Here is a 20,813-nt window from a genome sequence, read left to right as displayed (position 1 = left end):
TTTCCCCTTAAGGTTTCCCTTAAGTTACCCTTAAATTTAAGAGAGTTGCACAACAAAAGTTGCACAACTTAAGTGAAACCCTCAAAAACCCCTTATCGACAATTTCCCTGAGTATAATTTCAGGTTAGCTACAAATTAACTTAAGTCTCAGTAAACAAAGAAATGGCTTTTTGATTAAATTTATTTGTAGTAGAGAAAATCCACTTGATTATATGACAAATGAAATGTTAATTCTTGAATATAGATTTACACGTAAATCTATTTATGAGATCGCAAACACCCTGGAAGGCGAACTCGATCACCAAACACAACGGAATCACAAATGGTGGCGTCATGGCCTATGATTCCCATATCTTTGCGGAGAGTAGACTCAGGAGAGATTTTGAAGACGGTGTGTACGATAGTATACTGCTTGGAGACAGTGAATACCCTTGTCGACCATGGCTGATGACACCATATCATTAGGCTTATATATTAGGGTGGTCACAGAACCCCATTTTCAGGGGACAGTCCCTGTTTTTAGTAGTGTGTCCCCAGCTGTATTTCCCTTTACTTTGATTATTACTGTTGCTAGGCTACTCATTCATCAAAATACTAGATTTGTGATTAGATATTTCAGATAATAGTAATTTTATGAGACTGATTACTAATTGCAGTTAGGCCTGCAATGATTAGTCGATGACGTTGACCATGTGATTCAGATATTCATAACGCGTTATATTGTTTTGAACATGGTGGCGGCAAACCCAGCTGAGAGTGTGGGAGAGAGTTAATCCAAAAAACCCGAGCATCCAAAGTGTGGCAATTATTTACGCAAAAACCTAATAATATGGTACTTTGCAAGACGAAACGGCAGATCATAGCAGCACGACGACCATGCATGAACACTTTAAAAGAAAGGATCCAGGAGCAGTGATGCTAGGTTATCTAGCTTGCTATTGTTATGTATACGTAGCTCTGTAACATTGTCAACATTGCTATTCTCAGGCATGTCATTGAATGAGCTGTATTAAATTATAGAGTTTTGGTTGCGTGATTTTCGTCTAAATTAACCAATAACCCACGCATGGGTCTGAAATCTAGCTGGAGCTCTCGTATTAATGTAAATACAGCCATGATAATTGTTGGAATTGGACTGGACTGTTGGAATTGTTATAACGCCACAGCTACACTAAGGTCACAAAGCCCTATTTCTACTGACGAGTTCCGACTGCTCCAGCCACTTAACGTTATGACCACGGTTTTACATTCCATTAATGCCATCAGCGATCGAGTGTTTTATAAGACAAACAAAAGGCAACAGCAGCTGTTATAATTATCAATGTAAATATGGTTATCCCGTTTCAAAAGCAGTCTAATCTAATCTAATCTAATCTAAATCTAATCTAATCTAATCTAATCGAAATGAACCAGTTGTAAGGTTAATTTAATAACGTCTCTTGATTTTACTAAGGCTATGTGCCGTCTTGGAGTGCTGTGCAGTGGAAATGGCAGACGTTCAAAGTCAGAACATGCGCAACGTGAATCTAACTATTGCGCAATGAATGAGTCATATTCGAAATATAAATAACTAAATAAATATGTTTATTCAACAAATTTGAATTTCAGTGTTTCCATGTCCAAGTCCAACGTTTACCATCACCCTAATAAACACGTTACCTAATGAACAGAACACTGCGTAGTGCACAGGCGAACATAAATACAAGCATCCGCTGTGTAATCATAGTGCAGCCTCTCCATCGGATAATCTCATGTAGCTACAGGCATAGATAAATTGTATATAATGAAAAACAATGTCATAGTAACTGGTGGGTGTTATATTATTTTAAGAGTATAGAGTAGCTTTAATGAGTCAATACATTAAAAGCAGAAAGACATCATACTTAAAAAAACATGTCAATACATTTTGCAATATTGCAAACTGCAAATTGAAACAATTGCCCCCCCTCCAAGTAAATTAATCGTTTAGATTAATTGACTAATCGATAAAAATAATCGACAGATTAATCGAAAACAAAATAATCGTTAGTTGCAGCCCTAATTGCAGTTATACACTGCTTCCCATACAAAATTGGCACCAACATGAGGACTGAGACGTATACGTTTCAAATAGTCCTCCCCACTAATTCGTAGAGTGTAAAAACCCTATACTATCAGAGAACAATCCTTTTGGAACAGTATTTCCAATTTGTTCTGCAATAGCAGGGCTGCTCAGTAAACAATACCAAGGCCATTGTCTTCGAGCATTGCTATGATGTGTTCAGCAGTTCTGGGATAGGAGCACACACCATTCCTTCTGGAGAGCAGGAGATGGTGGCATTTCATTTGCACAGCAGGTCTCTTCATAATAAGTTACTGCTGTTTTCAGTGCATAGAGCAATTTGCAGTGTCTTTGCTCTGATCTATTTGCATCATTATTATTTTCATCTGTTTGTCAGATGCTCTAAGGGTTCTTGGTACTTCATATTATGGACAATGTGTGTTCTTTGTTTCTCCCAATTCTCTTGATCCAGGCCCACAACTTTGTCCAGGTCATTTTTAACTGGCACTTGCAGTGCTTTGAAGATGGTGCTGTAGATCAGGGAGAGAGATTGTGGGTCCTTGTCAAATGGATCCCCCTTGTTTTGGACCAAGAAGGTCTTCTCCATCTTTCATGTGTGTTTCAAACAGAGCTGCTACATTTTTCTGAAATGGGAAATGCTGCCTTAGGGTCTTCCACAGATCTTTCTTGAGTTTAGTAAAACTGACACTACCCTATTTGTGTCCAGGGCCCGAACAAAGGCTAAATTTCCCACTATAAAAGTTAACCCAAACTGTTGTACGTGTGGTAATGAGAACTGTCAAATAGCTATGATTGACAGACCTTGCTCCCACTTTCCACACATTGTTGTTTGTTACCATAGCTCCATGCTCCATATGCGCTCATCTTGGGAGACTGAATTTTCACTAGCTAGCTAACTTAGTATATCAACTATTGATAGCTAAGGTAAGGAGGCTGACTTGACAATTATATTTTTAGTTAAGATAAAAGCACAACTATAACATCCTTGTCAAAACAAACTAGCTAGCTAATGTTATCAATAACATCAATTTATGAAAGCAAACTAGCTAGCTAATACTAAATGAAATGGTATCGACACCTCGGCCCCTTGCCACAGGAGTTCCCCAGGGCTCCGTCCTAGGCCCGCTTCTTTTCTCTATTTATACTCGTTCCCTTGGCCCTGTTATCACTGCACATGGTCTATTCTACCACTGCTATGCGGACGATACCCAAGTCTTCATCTCATTCCCACCATCTCTGATACACAGGTTTCAGCCTGTATCTCTGCTTGCCTGAGTGACATCCAGAGCTGGATGGACAACCACCATCTAAAGCTCAACCCAGGTAAGACTGAAATTATATTCATCCCTGCCATTACCTCTCCCCATCTGGATCTCTCCATTTCCCTAGGGGATACCACACTTACACCATCACCCAGTGCAAGGAACCTCGGCGTGGTGATGGACAGCAGACTGTCCCTCTCCGAGAACATTGCGGCGGTGACCCGGTCATGCAGGTTCTTCCTATACAACATACGGAGAATCCGCCCCTTTCTCACCCCCTACTCGACCCAGCTCCTGGTCCAACCGATGGTTCTGTCCCACCTGGACTACTGCAATTCCCTCTTGGCCGGCCTCCCAGCGTCCGCCATCACACCCCTCCAGCTTATCCAGAATGCAGCAGCTCGTCTGGTCTTCAACCTTCTCAAATACTCACGTCACGCGCCTGCTTACTTCCCTCCACTGGCTGCCTGTCATGGCTTGCATCAAATTCAAAACATTGGTGCTAGCCTTCCAAGCAGTTAAGGGGTCTTCCCCAGCTTACCTACAAAACATCATCAGACCCTACACCCCTGCCAGACCTCTTCGTTCAGCCTCCACAGGCCGCTTGGCACCTCCCCCTCTCCAAACTTCCACCTCACGCTCACGACTACTGTCTGTTCTGGCTCCACGCTGGTGGAACGAACTCCCCGTTGACGTCAGAACTGTAGAATCTCTTCCCACTTTCAAGCGCAAACTGAAGACACACCTCTTCAAGCAGCACCTCTCCCCGTCCCTCCCTACCTCCCTGTGAACCTTAATTGTTGTCTTTCTGTGATTTACTCTTTTGTGTATCAGTATTTTTAGTTTGGCTAGGTAAGCAGTGTCTGGCTAGTTAAGTAGTTTGGTCATACTTTTGTGTTTGTTGATTGTTTGTTTAAAATTTCCCGTTGGTCCTTATCTTTGTTGTACTGGTAGCAGTTGAAATTGTACATCCTTCTAGGGTCTTTCAGCGCACTTATCCCTGGTTATGGGTATGCACTTTGTTGTACGTTGCTCTGGATAAGAGCGTCTGCCAAATGCCATTAATGTAATGTAATGTAATGTAATGAATATAACCAGTAATATCTTTAAATGGTCTTTAAAAGGCACTCTGAGTGAACTTAACGTTAGTCAAATATTTTCATTGTCTTGCCTGGAGGCCAGTGGCGCAAACTATGGGTCACGAGTTATAGGGGAGGGATAAAGAAAGTGGTTATCCTCGTGTCAGGGGAATATTCTCAACTGGTTGCAAACAGGACGATAAATTTTAAATGCTTACTTCTCCAAAACTAGAGAACGGACATACTTAGTACTTTCATCATGTTTCTTCACTGCCCGCTTGTGAAATTGCATATAACAACCTAGAAAGTGTGACCAACCACCATGTTACACCTTTAACAATGAGTTAAACTTGGAGTGGGAATTGAGACACTGAATCTCCCCCATCTAAAAGAGCCATGGTGTGGCCCCCATCTTCATACCTTCTCAGTCGTCTACTTTGTCTGGAACTGCAGCGAAGCCACTTTGCTTCTTTCAGCATGCATCCCATTCTCTTTAGTCGGCCAAGCTGCAGTCTCTGAGGTCCTCTAGGTCTCAGAGAGCCTTTCTGCCGGCCCCTCTTCTCTTGGCCTCTCTGAGAGCTGAATGAATTCTTCCTTGCAGTGTTTGTCCCTTGCCCTTTCTTGTTGTTTCTTAATCTTTGCCGTTGTCTTAATCACTTTCTTCATGTTCAGACTCCTCCTTTCTCTTGCTGTGGGTAGGCTCCAGTGTTATCCTTTAAAAATGCATTTTAATCCGCCCGGTGGAGTTCTCTACTTCACTTTCACAATTTTGCAAAGACATGAGGTGAAACTGACCTTTATATGCAGGTGTAGACAGGTGTAGACAATTAGCTTGAGAGCAGCATGAGAATGGAAATCAGGTGTGGAGGATTGACAAGTTAACAAGGTAATTAGTAATCGTTAGTAATAAACCTATCCTGCCCTAGCGTTAGTAAATGGCATTAGTAAATGACATGCACAAGAAACGTAAGGTAACATGAACACATGGTTAGAATGTTAGTATTACCCAGTCCTGATCTAAAGTTAGTAGATTAGTAACAAGGGAAATTGAAACAATTCGGGTGTGAGTGACAGAAAGGGAAAGAGAGAAAGCAGGAATGCAAGATTAGCAGAAAGACACGAAAAAGTGTATGCTAATCAATGAACAGTACAACATAACATGAAACATGAATTGTGACATAACAAGTTTGCAAAACTATGACAATAAACTATATTACTTGACATGACAAGACTAACATAATACGTGACATGACAATAACATAACCAAGACAATAACTAAACATAAAACATGACATGACAAGCATGAAACGTGACAAACCTGACTCAGTAGGCAAACCCATCTGCCGCTGGTTGACACTGGTTTGTTGAAAAGATGGCTTTAAATATAAACAGATGAATAAAAGTACATAAATATCCAATCCGAATGAAATAAGTCCAAGCAGAGATGAGGTAGAGGGATGGCAGGAACACCGATGGGTGGTACTTTTTATGTTTTTGGTTAGCTAGAATGCGTTTTTGGTTAGCTAATACACCGGTACCTCATCAACATTTTTCCATTTTGTTTTATTTTTATTCATTACAGCAACATCCTTTTTTTATTTAAACAAACTCAACTCACCCACAGGTAGGCCATCACTCTTTCATGCAGTGACAGGCAGCCCAAACAATCTGTTACGTAATCATTTCTTATACATATACTTTAAATTCAGCCACTACTTCATTGTTCTCCATTTAAATCAAGACATACTTCCACAAACTCCAGCATTGCCTCCCCTAAGGGGTTTTGGACCCTTGGCCTCAGGATAGTGACCTGAGGCACTGATTCCCTTCCTATGTGCTGGGTGTTGCTGGTGGCGGTGGTCTTGCTACCCTCTGCTGCTCCCACCACCCTTGTCACAGCATCCTCTGCATATCTTGCCTGTACAAATGCATGCTTCTTGAACCTGGGGTCAGAAAGTGCAGCCTCTGCTAGCACATGCACTTGTTCAATCCCTCTAAATCATTTAGCCAATTCTGCCATAAGGATGTCAACCATCTCATGGACTGGCTGGCTAGCCCTCTGGAGCCCTCTCACCATTAGAATAGCTTCTGAGCTCATTACAAACCTGGGGAAAATGAACAGTACTATAAATGTTTTTTTTCTTGTTTACTGTAATGCAATAGTTCAATTTTAGTTATATTTGAAATTACACAGGCCACTAACTACTGCATATGCCTAATAATGAAGAATGACACAACATATGCATGACATTATTTTCACATACCTTGTTATGAAGTGAACGAAAACTGAGATTGGTTTTGGTGAGTACAGTCAGAGGTACGGCTTAAAGGAAAAGTTTATTCTTGCGGCATGTAGTTGCCATTTACTGGTAAGCATGACTTTGAGGGAAGGTTACTGCATGTTATATTACGCTGTTATACTCACCTACCTGATTTGGGGAGAATAATTATTTTGATTCGGGAAGTTTTATAAGTAGAGATTTTGTTTTGCTTGGTTTTTCTTTTCTTTTATATCCACTTAAACTGCTAAAGCCCCAAGAGAGCACACCCCCACAGAAGGCAGGACGATTCCAAACAAGGTGAGTCACCTGTGGAAATGGTGGATGTGCCCCCTGCCCTTTTGTTTTTCCTTTTTTCCATTAAGCCCACAGCACACACCTTGGGTTAGGAATAATTGTCTAATTAGGAGCCATACGGTGCAGCTAGCACTCTATAGACTTAATTTGATCAATACATTTCCCAGCAATACATTTCCCATTTGTAACAACCTCTCTGAGCTCAGCTCCACAGTCACTTCTTCAAACGGCTGCAGGATCTTGCAAGCCTCCTTCACGATTTCCCACTCTTCCACGGATGGTGTTGGTAGTTAAGGTTTCACCAAGGCCAGAGTGGCGACGAGGGGTTCCTTGACTTCTGTGATGTGCATCAACCTGTAGTAGGTCGAATTACACCGTGTAGCCATATCTTGTTTCAGTCGCAGTTGGGCCTGTCCCATTTGCAGCTGCACCTCTCGAAGGTTGAGGCCACTGTACTTCTGCACATGTATTCAGTTATGGCTTTGACATTTGGGATGAGTTATTGAATTTGAGATATGGATTCCATATCTGACTGATTTAATATATGGCTGGAAATCTGTGGTCATTTTAACCAGAGCCTGGTCTACCTTGTTCCGTTGCAGTGGCATCATGGACCTCGAGACAGATTCCCCCTATATAGGTTGTTTGTGTGCTGCTACTTGGTGTGGTTGTTATTGCAGATGCACTGCAGCAGATGTGGTTGCTGTTGCTGTTGTTGCTTAACGAAAAAGGCGGAACTCAACTGTGAGGGAGTGCAGCACCCGGACAGTCTACAGAGTGCACCCGCTAGAGTTGTATTTCATGTTCAAAAAAGGCAGCGGTTACAAGACAAACATGAAGTATATTGTGAATACTTTCTATGCCATCATATAGAACTAATATTAGCAATTACTCTCTAATGCCATAATCTAGAGATGTAATGATATTTCTAAATAATAAAGTTCCTGGGATGCTTATCTAACCTGTTTCTACTTATTCCTACCTGCATTATAAGGACCTGAGATAATTTATGGTAATTTCAATATTTTCCAGCCACTTTGCAGTCACTTTCATTTGCATCTTTTTTTGGCTTCCTATTTTCACAGGTTTACACAGTCAGCAATGTCCGGCAAGGGCCAACCGAGGGCCCGTAGTCCCACAGACAGGAATGCTGTTGGAGAATGCCAGCTAAATGCCTATAAGTCATCTCCAAAAAGGGACCAGAGGGACTGTGTCACAATTGAAGATATTAAACGTAGGCTTAAAGGAATCAAAATGCATATTGATCCAAAATTTTCATTATGGTAGTGGTGTTAGTTCATAAGTATGTTCTCATATTCAAGCCATGATGTGTGCACATTTCATGCATTATCCATACACCTTATGAAAAGCATGTTTGTTGGGGGGGTTATTTTATTTTGAATGTTGAATGTTCTTCTCATTGTATAGTGTTCACAAATTGTATTGCTGATTAATATGCAATAATTGTGTACAATACACTGGTATTAAAGCCTGTCATTAATTTTAGCACATTTACATGATTATGTTCCCGGTTTATGTAGAGGCCATATATAATGCAGTTGCATTGATTGAAGTGTGAAGATATGAAATAGAATCCCTTTTTATTCCATTATTAATAATGTTTTGTTTTAGCTTTTGGGGGTTGACTGTATTTTCATGCGACAGAGGCAACACTGATTTTGCAGCAGGAGAAGGAGCCTATTCCTCTGGGTTTCCTGCCAATATTGAAGTAAGGAATATCCTAATTATACAAATTGTTCTTAATCTGTGTGTAGTATTAATGGGTAATTCATTGGTAAATGGATATTGCATGATATTTATATAGCACCTTACACCTGCTGTTCTTAAAATTCCTGGTAACAGTGTCAGTAATGTTTTGTATTGCAATTATATTTAAGTTATGCAATAATACAAGAGAAGGAGTGACTTTCTGTGAGATTTCTGTTGTCACTGCTGTGCTGCATTCGCAGTAAGTCATCATTATAAATTATGAAACAAATGTGTTGCTAGGCTACCAGTTTATGATATTTCTGATGGAATGAATCAACCGTATATAAGCAGTTTAGTTTTGCTGAGTTTGGGGTGACTTATCAGAGTTTAGGGTGACTTATCATGAATCTCATGACAATCCTTTGAATGTCTTTCAGACATTGGAACAAATTGTTGTAATTGTATATAATAAACAGAGCTACATTGATAAAAAGACTGAATATAGCTGAATATTTGCCTTGTGTTCCTGCAGACAACGGGAGCTAGATGAGTTTCTTGCATCACTTCTGCTTTATCTATCCTCCTTTTTTGTGAAGACAACCCTGGAAAAGAAAACCACACCTCATATGATGTAGGTTCATGGGCTGCACAGAGGAACAGATTGGGTTCAGCGGAAACTGTGTGATTGGTGACAGCAATAATTCTTTTTTAAGCCTCCCCCATAATTTAATTTAAGAATCAAACTTTTGAATGTAATTCACTTCTGATTATCTGCTTAAAAAGTACACATCATATAATTAAATATAAAGTGTTTATAGATGAGTTTATACAGTTTAAAGTTTATACATTTTTAATCATGAAAGAACAGGTTTAAGCAGGTGGTTTTAATGTTGTGGCTGATTGGTGTATACTCATGGTTTGCATTAAATCTATGCCATAGCGTACATAGGTGAACTGCATATAGCTTGGTTATTAAGTCTGGACATGAACATACTTTCAAGATGGATTTCAACTAAACAGCCTAGCCCATTTACCGATCTCAGTGTTGGATCTGTCCCCTTATATTGAAATTGGAATTGTGCATGTGGAAGAAAAACTAGTAATATAAACAATAAATCTAAGGATATTCTATTGTTATGTGATGTAAAAAAGAAAATATGTACAGCAGTGGTAAAAGATGAAGGCTAAAGTCTTAGTTTTACATATGGCCTCTGTGTTTGGTGTCTTTATGAATGTGAGCACTTTCTGCATGGCTATTCTTAATAATGAGCTGCAGTTTTCAGAGATACAGTGCAGTCTGTAAGTATTTGGACAGTGGTACAATTTCTGTTCTTTTTGCTCTGCTCCACTCCAGCACATTCGATTTGAGATTAAATTATGACTATGAGGTTAAAGTACAGACTGTCACCATTAATTTGTGGGTATTTACATCCATGTCTCATGATCCTTGAAAATGGGAATTGCATCCCTTTTATACAGTTGGCTTCTCAACTGTTTCTGTTGAGAAACAGTTGCCCTTCCTTCGTGCATGTATACTCATTGACCATTTTATTAGGTAGAGCAATACACCAGCATGTTAATGCAGATATCTAATCAGCCAATTGTGTGGCAGCACCTCAGTACATATGGACCAGAGTTGTGCCAGCAACAGTCAACAAAGCCATTATGAGGCTGAGAAAAACAGTAGGCCTACCAAAATAAACAGTTTGAAACATCATTGAGAAGAAAGAGAGCACAGGTGAGCTCAGTAATTGCAATTGGGCTGATTGGTACTGGTAGAGGAAGACCTCAATCTTGTTGAGCGAAGTACAGTTGTGTTCAAATAAATAGCAGTGCGTTAAAAAAAGTGAATAAAGTGCAATAATAGCTTTTAGTTCAGTATTTCAAATGTGGTGGAAACATTACTCATTCAATTCCAAATCAAAGCATTAGCAAATCTTATCAAGTCTGTGTTATTCTTTTACAGGAGGCAAAGAAAAGCATAATCTGCATTTTTGGCTTGAAAATCTCTTCAAACTGTATAAACTGAATAATTTTTTCAAGATTTCATTTCACTTTAAGTTACCGAACTAATATTTAGTTGCATAACCATTGTTTTTGATTACTGCTGCGCATCTGTTTTGCAGTTGTCAGCCAACTTCTGGCACCTAAAAGCAGGTATTTCATCCCAGGATGAACAAACTACATTCCACTGTACCTGTGAATCTGGATAAGAGCGTCTGCCAAATGCCAATAATGTAATGTTATAGTTTCCAGATGGTGGCGCTATAACATTGAGTCGTTTTTGGAATATGGATTTAATTACACTCCAACAATAAACATATTTCAAAATTTTCGCCCACAAAGGAAGATGTCGAGTAAAATTAAGGCCACTTTCTGTTGCAAGATGGTGGCGCTATAACATTGAGTCGTTTTTGGGATATGGATGTGATTACACTCCCACAACAAACATATCTGTGTAATATCAACCAGATCAGACCATCTAGAATGAAATTACGACCACTTCCTGTTGCCGTGGCGAGACCTCAAATTGTACGCCTCGCCGTACCGTTTGACATATCAGAAATATCCTTTCAATTTAGCATCAGGATTATCCTGAGACCATTCTCACCACATTTGGTGTGAATGTGATGAACCCCCTAGGAGGAGTACTTCAGAGTTTGGTACGTGTAAAAACACTTAAAAACACACAAAATCTAGAATAGCTCACTTCCTGTTTGGAAAAGTTAAGGGATGCAAATGAGAAATGTGTGTGTCTTTAGGAGACCCATATGCATACCAGATTTGGTGAATTTACGTGTAAGTATATGTCCACAAAATTAGAAAAGAACCGTAGGGGGCGCTGCATAGCCACACCCAGATGAATGTGGATATGGATGTGATTGCACTCCAACAGTGAATCTATTTGTAAAATATCAGCCCGATCAGTCGATGTAGAACAGAATTAAGCCCACTTCCTGTTTTTGCTCGTAACGTGTGTATTTTACGCCTCACTATTGCCAAACCGTTCGAGATATCAAAAATCCTTTCACAAGTTATGTTCAGGACTATGGTATGATCTTGCTGACCACATTTGGTGTGGATGTCATGAATGCTCTTGTAGGAACATATACAAATATGATAAAAACTTCCTGTTGCCAGATGGTGGCGCTATAACATTGACCCGTTCTTGGCATATGGATATGATTACACTCCCACAATGAACGTATTTGTAAAATATCAGCCAGATCAGACGATGCAAACCACAAGATTATGGCCACTTCCTGTTGGCTTGGCGAGACATCGAAATTGTACGCCTCGCCACGGCCATACCGTTTGAGATATCAGAAATATCCTGGCAATTCAGAATCATGACTATGCTTAGACCATTCCGACCGCATTTGGTGTGACTCCGATGAACCCCATAGGAGGAGTACTTAAAAGTTTAGTACCTGTGAAAACCCACAAAATCCAAAATGGTTGACTTCCTGTTCGCATATTTGCATCAGTGTGAATCAGTAATGTGTTTGTATTGAGGAGCCCCACATGCCCACCAAATTTTTTGCATGTAGCTCAAAGTACCTGCCCTCAATAGACAACGCGATAGGGGGCGCTGTGGAGTCCCTCGGCCATGCCCAGGTCTGAGCATCTGATAGATCCTGAGGGTGGCAGTTCTGATGTGTGTGCAAAATTTCAAGACTTTTTACACATGGCAAGGCCCTCAAAAACGCCCATTTGACGGAAGAGAAAGAATAAATATAGCTGCAAGCATCAATGAACGGGCCCAGGCACCATGGGCGCAACTGCCTTGGTGGCATAGTTGTGCCAATGACATGTTTCACAATATGTACACACTTTGGAAATAATCACCTTCCTGGACAACGTATAGTGTGCACAGGAATTCCCCTTTGATCAATGAAGATGTTGCTGCTGCTATTGGAATGCATCAATGATATAAGCCTCACTTCCTATTGCCAGATGGTGGCGCTATGCCATTGAGCCTTTCTTGGTATATGGATGAGATTACACTCCAAAAATGAACATGTGTGAAGTTTCTGCCACATCAGACAATGTAGAATGAAACAAAAATTACTTCTTGCTTGCACAGTGTAATAATATGCTCCAGTCCTGTATGGAGAGCAGAGATGAATTAATTTCAATAGATTTTACAGCGGGAGGCACAATTTACGCTTGAGAAGTCATTCGGTTATAAATATGCACTCAAAATAAAACCATTGGCGTAAAGAAACTATTCAACTTTATTCAAATTTAGCATCATGACTATCCTGAGACCATTCTGACCACAGTTGGTGTGAATGCAATGAACCCCCTAGGAGGAGTACTTAAAAGTGTAGTACGTGTAAAACTCAGAAAATCCAAAATGGCTGACTTCCTGTTCACATATTTGATTGGATGCGAAAGAGAAATGTGTTTGTCCAGAGGAGCCCCACATGCATACCAAATTAGGTGAAGGTTGCTCCAAGTGCCTGCCCACAATAGAAGACAATGCGATAGGGGGCGCTGTGGAGTCCCTCGGCCACGCCCAGGTCTGAGCATCTGATACATCCTGACAGCCAACACTTCTCATGTGTGTGCAAAATTCTGTGAGTTTTCATCCATGGCAAGCACCTCAAAAATGCAAAATACATTGAAAAAAAAGAGAATAATAGTTATAGGGGGCGCTGTCTAGCCACGCCCCGATTGATATGTATATATTTCATATTGTACTCCAACAGTGAACATATTTGTAAAATATCAGCCAGATCGGACGATGTCGAAAAAAAAGTCATTTTTTTGCACGCAATATGTGTACTGTACGACTCGCCATTTTCATACCGTTTGAGATATCAAAAATCCCTTCACAGCTTATGGTCATGACTATCTTAAGATCATGCTGACCACATTTCGTGTGAATGTGATGAATGCCCTAGCAGAAAGGCATACAAATATGATAAAGACCTCACTTCCTGTTGCCTGATGGTGGCGCTATAACATTGACCCGTTCTTGGGATATGGATGTGATTATACTCCAACAATAAACGTATTTCTAAAATATCAGCCAGATCAGACGATGTAGACCATGAAATTACGGCCACTTCCTGTTGGCGTGGCGTGACATAAAAATTATACGCCTCCCCAGGACCGTCCCGTTTGAGCTATCAAAAATATCCTGGCAATTTAGCATCATGAATATCCTGAGACCATTCTGACCACAGGTGGTGTGAATGTGATGAACCCCCTAGGAGGAGTACTTAAAAGTGTAGTACGTGTAAAACACACAAAATCCAAAATAGCTCACTTCCTGTTCGCATATTTGCATCAATGCGAATGAGAAATGTGTTTGAATTGAGGAGCCACACATATTTACCAAATTAGTTTCATGTTGTTCAAAGTGCCTGCCCACAATAGACAACAATGCAATGGGGGGGGGGGTCAGCGCAATAGGGGGCGCTGTGGAGTCCCTCGGCCACACCCAGGTCTGAGCATCTGATAGATCCTGACGGCCACCACTTCTGATGTGTCTGCAAAATTTCAAGACTTTTTAGCCATGGCAAGGCCCTCAAAAATGCCCATTTGACGGAAGAGAAAGAATAATAATAATAATAATAATAATAATAATAATAATAATAAATATAGCTGCAAGCAGCAATGAACGGGCCCAAGCACCATGGGCGCAACCGCCTTGGTGGCACAGTTGTGCCAATGACATGTTTCACAGTATGTACACACTTTGGAAATAATCACCGTCCTGGACAACGTATAGTGTGCACAGGAATTCCCCTTTGATCAATGAAGATGTTGCTGCTGCTATTGGAATGCATCAATGATATAAGCCTCACTTCCTATTGCCAGATGGTGGCGCTATAATATTGAGCTGTGTATGGTTTATGGATTTGATTTCACTCCAAAAATGAACATATTTGTACATTTTCAGCCAAATTGGAAGATGTCGAGTAAAATTAAAGCCACTTCCTGTTGCCAGATGGTGGCGCGATAATATTGAGCCGTGTATGGTTCATGGATTTGATTACACTCCAATAATTAACATATTTGTACATTTTCAGCCAAATTGGAAGATGTCAAGTAAAATTAAAGCCACTTCCTGTTCCCAGATGGTGGCGCTATGCCATTGAGCCTTTCTTGGTATATGGATGAGATTACACTCCAAAAATGAACATGTGTGAAGTTTCTGCCACATCAGACAATGTAGAATGAAACAAAAATTACTTCTTGCTTGCACATTGTAATAATATGCTCCAGTCCTGTATGGAGAGCAGAGATTAATTAATTTCAATAGATTTTACAGCGGGAGGCACAATTTACGCTTGAGAAGTCATTCGGTTATAAATATGCACTCAAAATAAAACCATTGGCGTAAAGAAACTATTCAACTTTATTGTGGCCGCACCGGGGATGGAACTGCGGACCTTGCATGTCTTAATCCACTGTCTGAACCATTAAGCTATTCTGCCCTCTTATACACGTACGCCATCTATTGGCCAAAAGTTGTATGTTTCCTTTTATCTTGGTTAAATAATTTCTCTCCTAAGTGTCGGATAATATTGCATTAAACGTCTAGTTAGCCAGCATCATTCTTTTCCATTTCACCGGTAATTATGCTGCCTGAAACGCATTTGTTCAGCCAAATCTAAAGGAGATGCCAAGTCTCTGCCCTCAATCCGGTATTTTCATATTAAGTCAAAAATTCCTCGCGAAATTGTATGTTCTCTTAATTCGTGTTTAATGACAAGCAAAATAAACTAACATATCTGGCGATTTAACTGAAAGTTTTCTATTCATGTAAACAAACGTAGCTGACCTGTTTTTTTGACTCACACAGACAGTGGATAGGCTGGCTGCTGTTAGCCAATGCGCGTCATCTCGCAACGACCTGCATGCCATACCTTTGTTGAACATAACGGTCTCATGTTAACACAGAGTTCGACCAGAGCCATCTCAAACGTTAACGTTTCTTTTTGACTTTTGACTCTTTTAAATATATGCTACTCTCCTGCCATTTAAAGACAGTCATTAAATGTCTTTAATATTTATTTCAGATATTCTATTCAAAAATGAAAATAGATGCAAAGAAACGTCGGGCTGGGTGTTGTCAATACATTTTGTCACGTAGGCTGCAGCTGTAAATCATACATCGTTATGCCTACTGGCTCGCTAGAAAAGAAAAAAAAACCTATCGTTGAAAAATCACTTGAAGGAAGAAAAATATAAAAGTTCCACTTTCTGCCAATAAATGGAATCCCCGTATCAGAAATGGGGGGAAGTTACAGCGACGCAGTTAGTCTGTGAGTAGAATAGATTGTGTAGACAACTTCACTGTTTCCACAAAGGTGATGTGCTTTTTAACAGGACTTGGTCAGTGTAATGATATAAATGCTAGCATTCGATTATGGTCAACGGTACCGAAAATGCCCGTTGCACCAGCCATCATAACAAATGTCCCAATATAGGATCGATTTAAACCTCTATATATTTTTATTTCACGTTGACAGTGTAGGCTATTATGTGTATTCCGACGCGAATTACATTTAATTGGGTTACGGCATTCACTTCAACCGAATGAAGTCAAATAGAAACGGCTCGAATTCCTTAATAAGTCTTCTTGGTTTTCAAGCTAACTTTCCGAACAGCTGTTTTGTATTGAGTCTTTAAAATGCTACAACACGGTTTTTTTTAAACCAAATAACATTGTACGTCATTGAAAGATATATGCAATACCAACTTTTGCCAGTAGATGGCAGTCGCGTATTAGAAATGGGAGAGTCATTTGCGACTTGCGTTGAAGTTTTAAGACTGGATATAATGAGTCTCCAGCGAAAATAGTGAACTATTATTGCTTAATGGATGTGATGACACTCCAACAATGAACATATGTGAAAAGTTGTAGCCTCAAAATCAGGCAATGTAGAATTGAATACCTTTTTGAAATTATTTAATACATAATTGTATTAAAACATGAACTGTTTGGGCAGCATTACAAGTTAATTTTAAGGCTGACCATAGCCATACCATTCCAAGATATTAAAAATCAGTTCATAGTTGTGTGTCAGGGCTATAATATCCTGCTGACCACATTTTGTGTGAATGTGATGAACCCCCTAGGAAGAGTATTTCAAAGTTTGGTACGTGAAAAAACACTTAAAAACACACAAAATCCAAAATTGCTCACTTCCTGTTGGGAAAAGTTAAGGGATGCAAATGAGAAATGTGTGTGTCTTGAGGAGACCCTTATGCCTACCAGACGTGGTGCATTTACGTGAAAGTATGTGTCCACAATATTAGAAAAAAGCCATAGGGGGCGCTGTCTAGCCACGCCCAGATGAATGTGGATATGTATGTGATTGCACTCCAAAAGTGAATATATTTGCAAAATATCAGCCCGATCAGATGATGTAGAACGGAATTAAGCCCACTTCCTGTTTTTGGGTGTAACGTGTGTATTATACGCCTCGCCATTGCCAAACCGTTTGAGATATCAAAAATCCTTTCGTCATTTAGGGTCAGGACTATTCTAAGATCATGATGACTACATTTGGTGTGAATGTGATGAATACCCTAGCAGGAACGCATACAAACATGATAAAAACCTCACGTCCGTTGCCAGATGGTGGCGCTATAACATTGATTTCATCTTGGTATATGGATGTGATTACACTCTAACAGTGAACATATTTGTAAAATATCAGCCAGATCAGACAATGTAGACCATGAATTTATGGCTACTTCCTGTTGGCGCGGCGTGACATGAAAATTGTACGCCTCGCCATGACCATACCGTTTGAGATATCAAAAATATCCTTTGGAATTAGTATCATGACTATCCTGAGACCGCTTAGACCACATTTCGTGTGAATGCAATGAACCCCCTAGGAGGAGTACTTAAAAGTGTAGTACGTGTAAAATGCACAAAATTCAAAATGGCTGACTTCCTGTTCACATATTTGCTTGGATGCGAAAGAGAAATGTGTTTGTCCAGAGGAGCCCCACATGCATACCAAATTAGGTGAAGGTAGCTCCAAGTGCCTGTCCACAATAGAAGACAAAGCATTAGGGGGCGCTGTGGAATCCCTCGGCCACGCCCAGGTCTGAGCATCTGATACGTCCTGACAGCCACCACTTCTCATGTGTGTGCAAAATTCTGTGAGTTTTCATCCATGGCAAGCACCTCAAAAATGCAAAATACATTGAAAAAAAAGAAAATAATAATTATAGGGGGCGCTGTCTAGCCACGCCCCGATTGATATGTACATATTTCATATTGTATTCCAACATGAACATATTTGTAAAATATCAGCCAGATCGGACGATGTCGAAAAAAAAGTCATTTTTTTGCACGCAATATGTGTACTTTACGACTCGCCATTTCCATACCGTTTGAGATATCAAAAATCCCTTCACAGCTTATGGTTATGACTATCCTAAGATCATGATGACCACATTTCGTGTGAATGTGATGAATGCCCTAGCAGGAAGGCATTCAAATATGATGAAGACCTCACTTCCTGTTGCCAGATGGTGGCGCTATAACATTGACCCGTTCTTGGGATATGGATGTGATTAGCCTCCAACAATAAACGTATTTCTAAAATATCAGCCAGATCAGACGATGTAGACCATGAAATTGCGGCCACTTCCTGTTGGCGTGGCTTGACATAAAAATTATACGCCTCCCCAGGACCGTCCCGTTTGAGCTATCAAAAATATCCTGGCAATTTAGCATCATGAATATCCTGAGACCATTCTGACCACAGGTGGTGTGAATGTGATGAACCCCCTAGGAGGAGTACTTAAAAGTGCAGTACGTGTAAAACGCACAAAATCCAAAATGGCTGACTTCCTCTTTGTATATTTGATTAGATGTGAATGAGAAATGTGTTTGGACCGAGGAGTGCTATATGCCTACTAAATTGTGTGAAGGTAGCTCAAAGTGCCTGCCCACAATAGATGACAATGCAATAGGGGGCGCTGTGGAGTCCCTCAGCCACGCCCAGGTCTGAGCATCTGCGACAACCTGACAGCCACCACTTCTGATGTGTTTGCAAAATTCTGTGAGTTTTCATCCATGGCAAGCACCTCAAAAATGCACAAAACATTGAAAAAAAAAGAATAATAATAATAAATATAGCTGCAAGCAGCAATGAACGGGCCCAAGCACCATGGGCGCAACCGCCTTGGTGGCATAGTTGTGCCAATGACATGTTTCACAATATGTACACACTTTGGAAATAATCACCTTCCTGGACAACGTATAGTGTGCACAGGAATTCCCCTTTGATCAATGAAGATGTTGCTGCTGCTATTGGAATGCATCAATGATATAAGCCTCACTTCCTATTTCCAGATGGTGGCGCTATAATATTGAGCAGGGTATGGTTTATGTATTTGATTTCACTCCAAAAATTAACATATTTGTACATTTTCAGCCAAATTGGAAGATGTCGAGTAAAATTAAAGCCACTTCCTGTTGCCAGATGGTGGGGCTATAACATTGAGCAATTTTTGGTATATGGATTTAATTACACTCCAATAATAAAAATATTTCTACATTTTCAGCCACATCGGAAGATGTCGAGTGAAATTAAGGCCACTTCCTGTTGCCAGATGGTGGCGCTATGCCATTGAGCCTTTATTGGTATATGGATGAGATTACACTCCAAAAATGAACATGTGTGAAGTTTCTGCCACATCAGACAATGTAGAATGAAACAAAAACAACTTCTTGCTTGCACATTGTGATAACATGCTACAGTCCTGTATGGAGAGCAGAGATGAATTAATTTCCATAGATTTTACAGCGGGAGGCACAATTTATGCTTGAAAAGTCATTCGGTTATAAATATGCACTCAAAATAAAACCATTGGCTTAAAGAAACTATTCAACTTTATTGTGGCCGCACCGGGGATGGAACCGCGGACCTTGCATGTCTTAATCCACTGCCTGAACCATTAAACTATACTGCCCTCTTATACACGTACGCCATTTATTGGCCAAAAGTTGTATGTTTCCTTTTATCTTGGTTAAATAATTTCTCTATGAAGTGTCTGATAATATTGCATTAAACGTCTCGTTAGCCAGCATCATTCTTTTCCATTTCACCGGTAATTATGCTGCCTGAAACGCATTTGTTCAGCCAAATCTAAAGGAGATGCCAAGTCTCTGCCCTGAATCCGGTATTTTCATATTAAGTCAAAAATTCCTCGCGAAATTGTATGTTCTCTTAATTCGTGTTTAATGACAAGCAAAATAAACTAACATAGCTGGCGATTTAACTGAAAGTTTTCTATTCTTGTAAACCAACGTAGCTGACCTGTTTTTTGACCTACACAGACAGTGGACAGGCTGGCTGCTGTTAGCCCATGCCTGTCATCTCGCAAGGACCTGCATGCGATACCTTTGTTGAACATAACGGTTTCATGTTAACACAGAGTAAGACCAGAGCCACCTCAAACGCTCACGTTTCTTTTTGACTTCATGTGTTACTCTTTTAAATATATGATACTCTCCTGCCAGTTAACGACTGTCATTAAATGTCTTTAATATTTATTTCAGATATTCAATTCATATAATGAAAATAGATGCAAAGAAACGTTGGGCTGGGTGTTGTCAATACATTTTGTCACGTAGGCTGCAGCTGTAAATCATACATCGTTATGCCTACTGCTGCTAGAAAAAAACAAAAACCTATCGTTGAAAAATCACTTGAAGGAAGAAAAAAATAAAAGTACCACTTTCTGCAAATAAATGGAATCCCCGTATCAGAAATGGGGGGAAGTTACAGCCACGCAGTTAGTCTGTGAGTAGAATAGATTGTGTAGACAACTTCACTGTTTCCACAAAGGAACCAAAAATGTGCTTTTTAACAGGACTTGGTCAGTGTAATGATATAAATGCTAGCATTCGATTATGGTGGTCAACGGTACCGAAAATGCCTGTTGCACCAGCCATCATAACAAATGTCCCAATACAGGATCGATTTAAACCTCTATATATTTTTATTTCACGTTCACAGTGTAGGCTATTATGTGTATTCCGACGCGAATTACATTTAATTGGGTTACGGCATTCACTTCAATCGAATGAAGTCAAATAGAAACGGCTCGAATTCCTTAATAACGCTTCTTGGTT

General features: G+C 40.0%; 1 protein-coding gene across 8 annotated transcripts in view; it reads left to right on the top strand.

Annotated features, from left to right (window-relative positions):
• The window catches only part of LOC133136743 (protein phosphatase 1 regulatory subunit 36), a 73,637-nt gene that overhangs the window by 12,236 nt on the left and 40,588 nt on the right, over window positions 1–20,813 (top strand). For 6 of the 8 annotated variants that reach the window (XM_061254439.1, XM_061254441.1, XM_061254435.1 and 3 more), the window contains 3 exons: window positions 8,065–8,213; window positions 8,645–8,708; window positions 9,222–9,320. In XM_061254439.1, the coding sequence (XP_061110423.1) occupies window positions 8,081–8,213; window positions 8,645–8,708; window positions 9,222–9,320 (296 nt within the window). In that variant the 5' untranslated portion in view covers window positions 8,065–8,080. Of the gene's footprint in view, window positions 1–3,318; window positions 3,386–6,935; window positions 6,983–8,064; window positions 8,214–8,644; window positions 8,709–9,221; window positions 9,321–20,813 lie in introns of those variants that run through there. The other 2 variants (XM_061254440.1, XM_061254442.1) reach the window with 2 other exon arrangements.

The sequence above is a fragment of the Conger conger genome, chromosome 9 (assembly GCF_963514075.1).
Source record: "Conger conger chromosome 9, fConCon1.1, whole genome shotgun sequence".
Taxonomy (NCBI): Eukaryota; Metazoa; Chordata; class Actinopteri; order Anguilliformes; family Congridae; genus Conger; species Conger conger.
The sequence above is the reverse complement of the archived record's forward strand: the minus strand, read 5'-3'. Positions and strand labels throughout refer to the sequence as shown.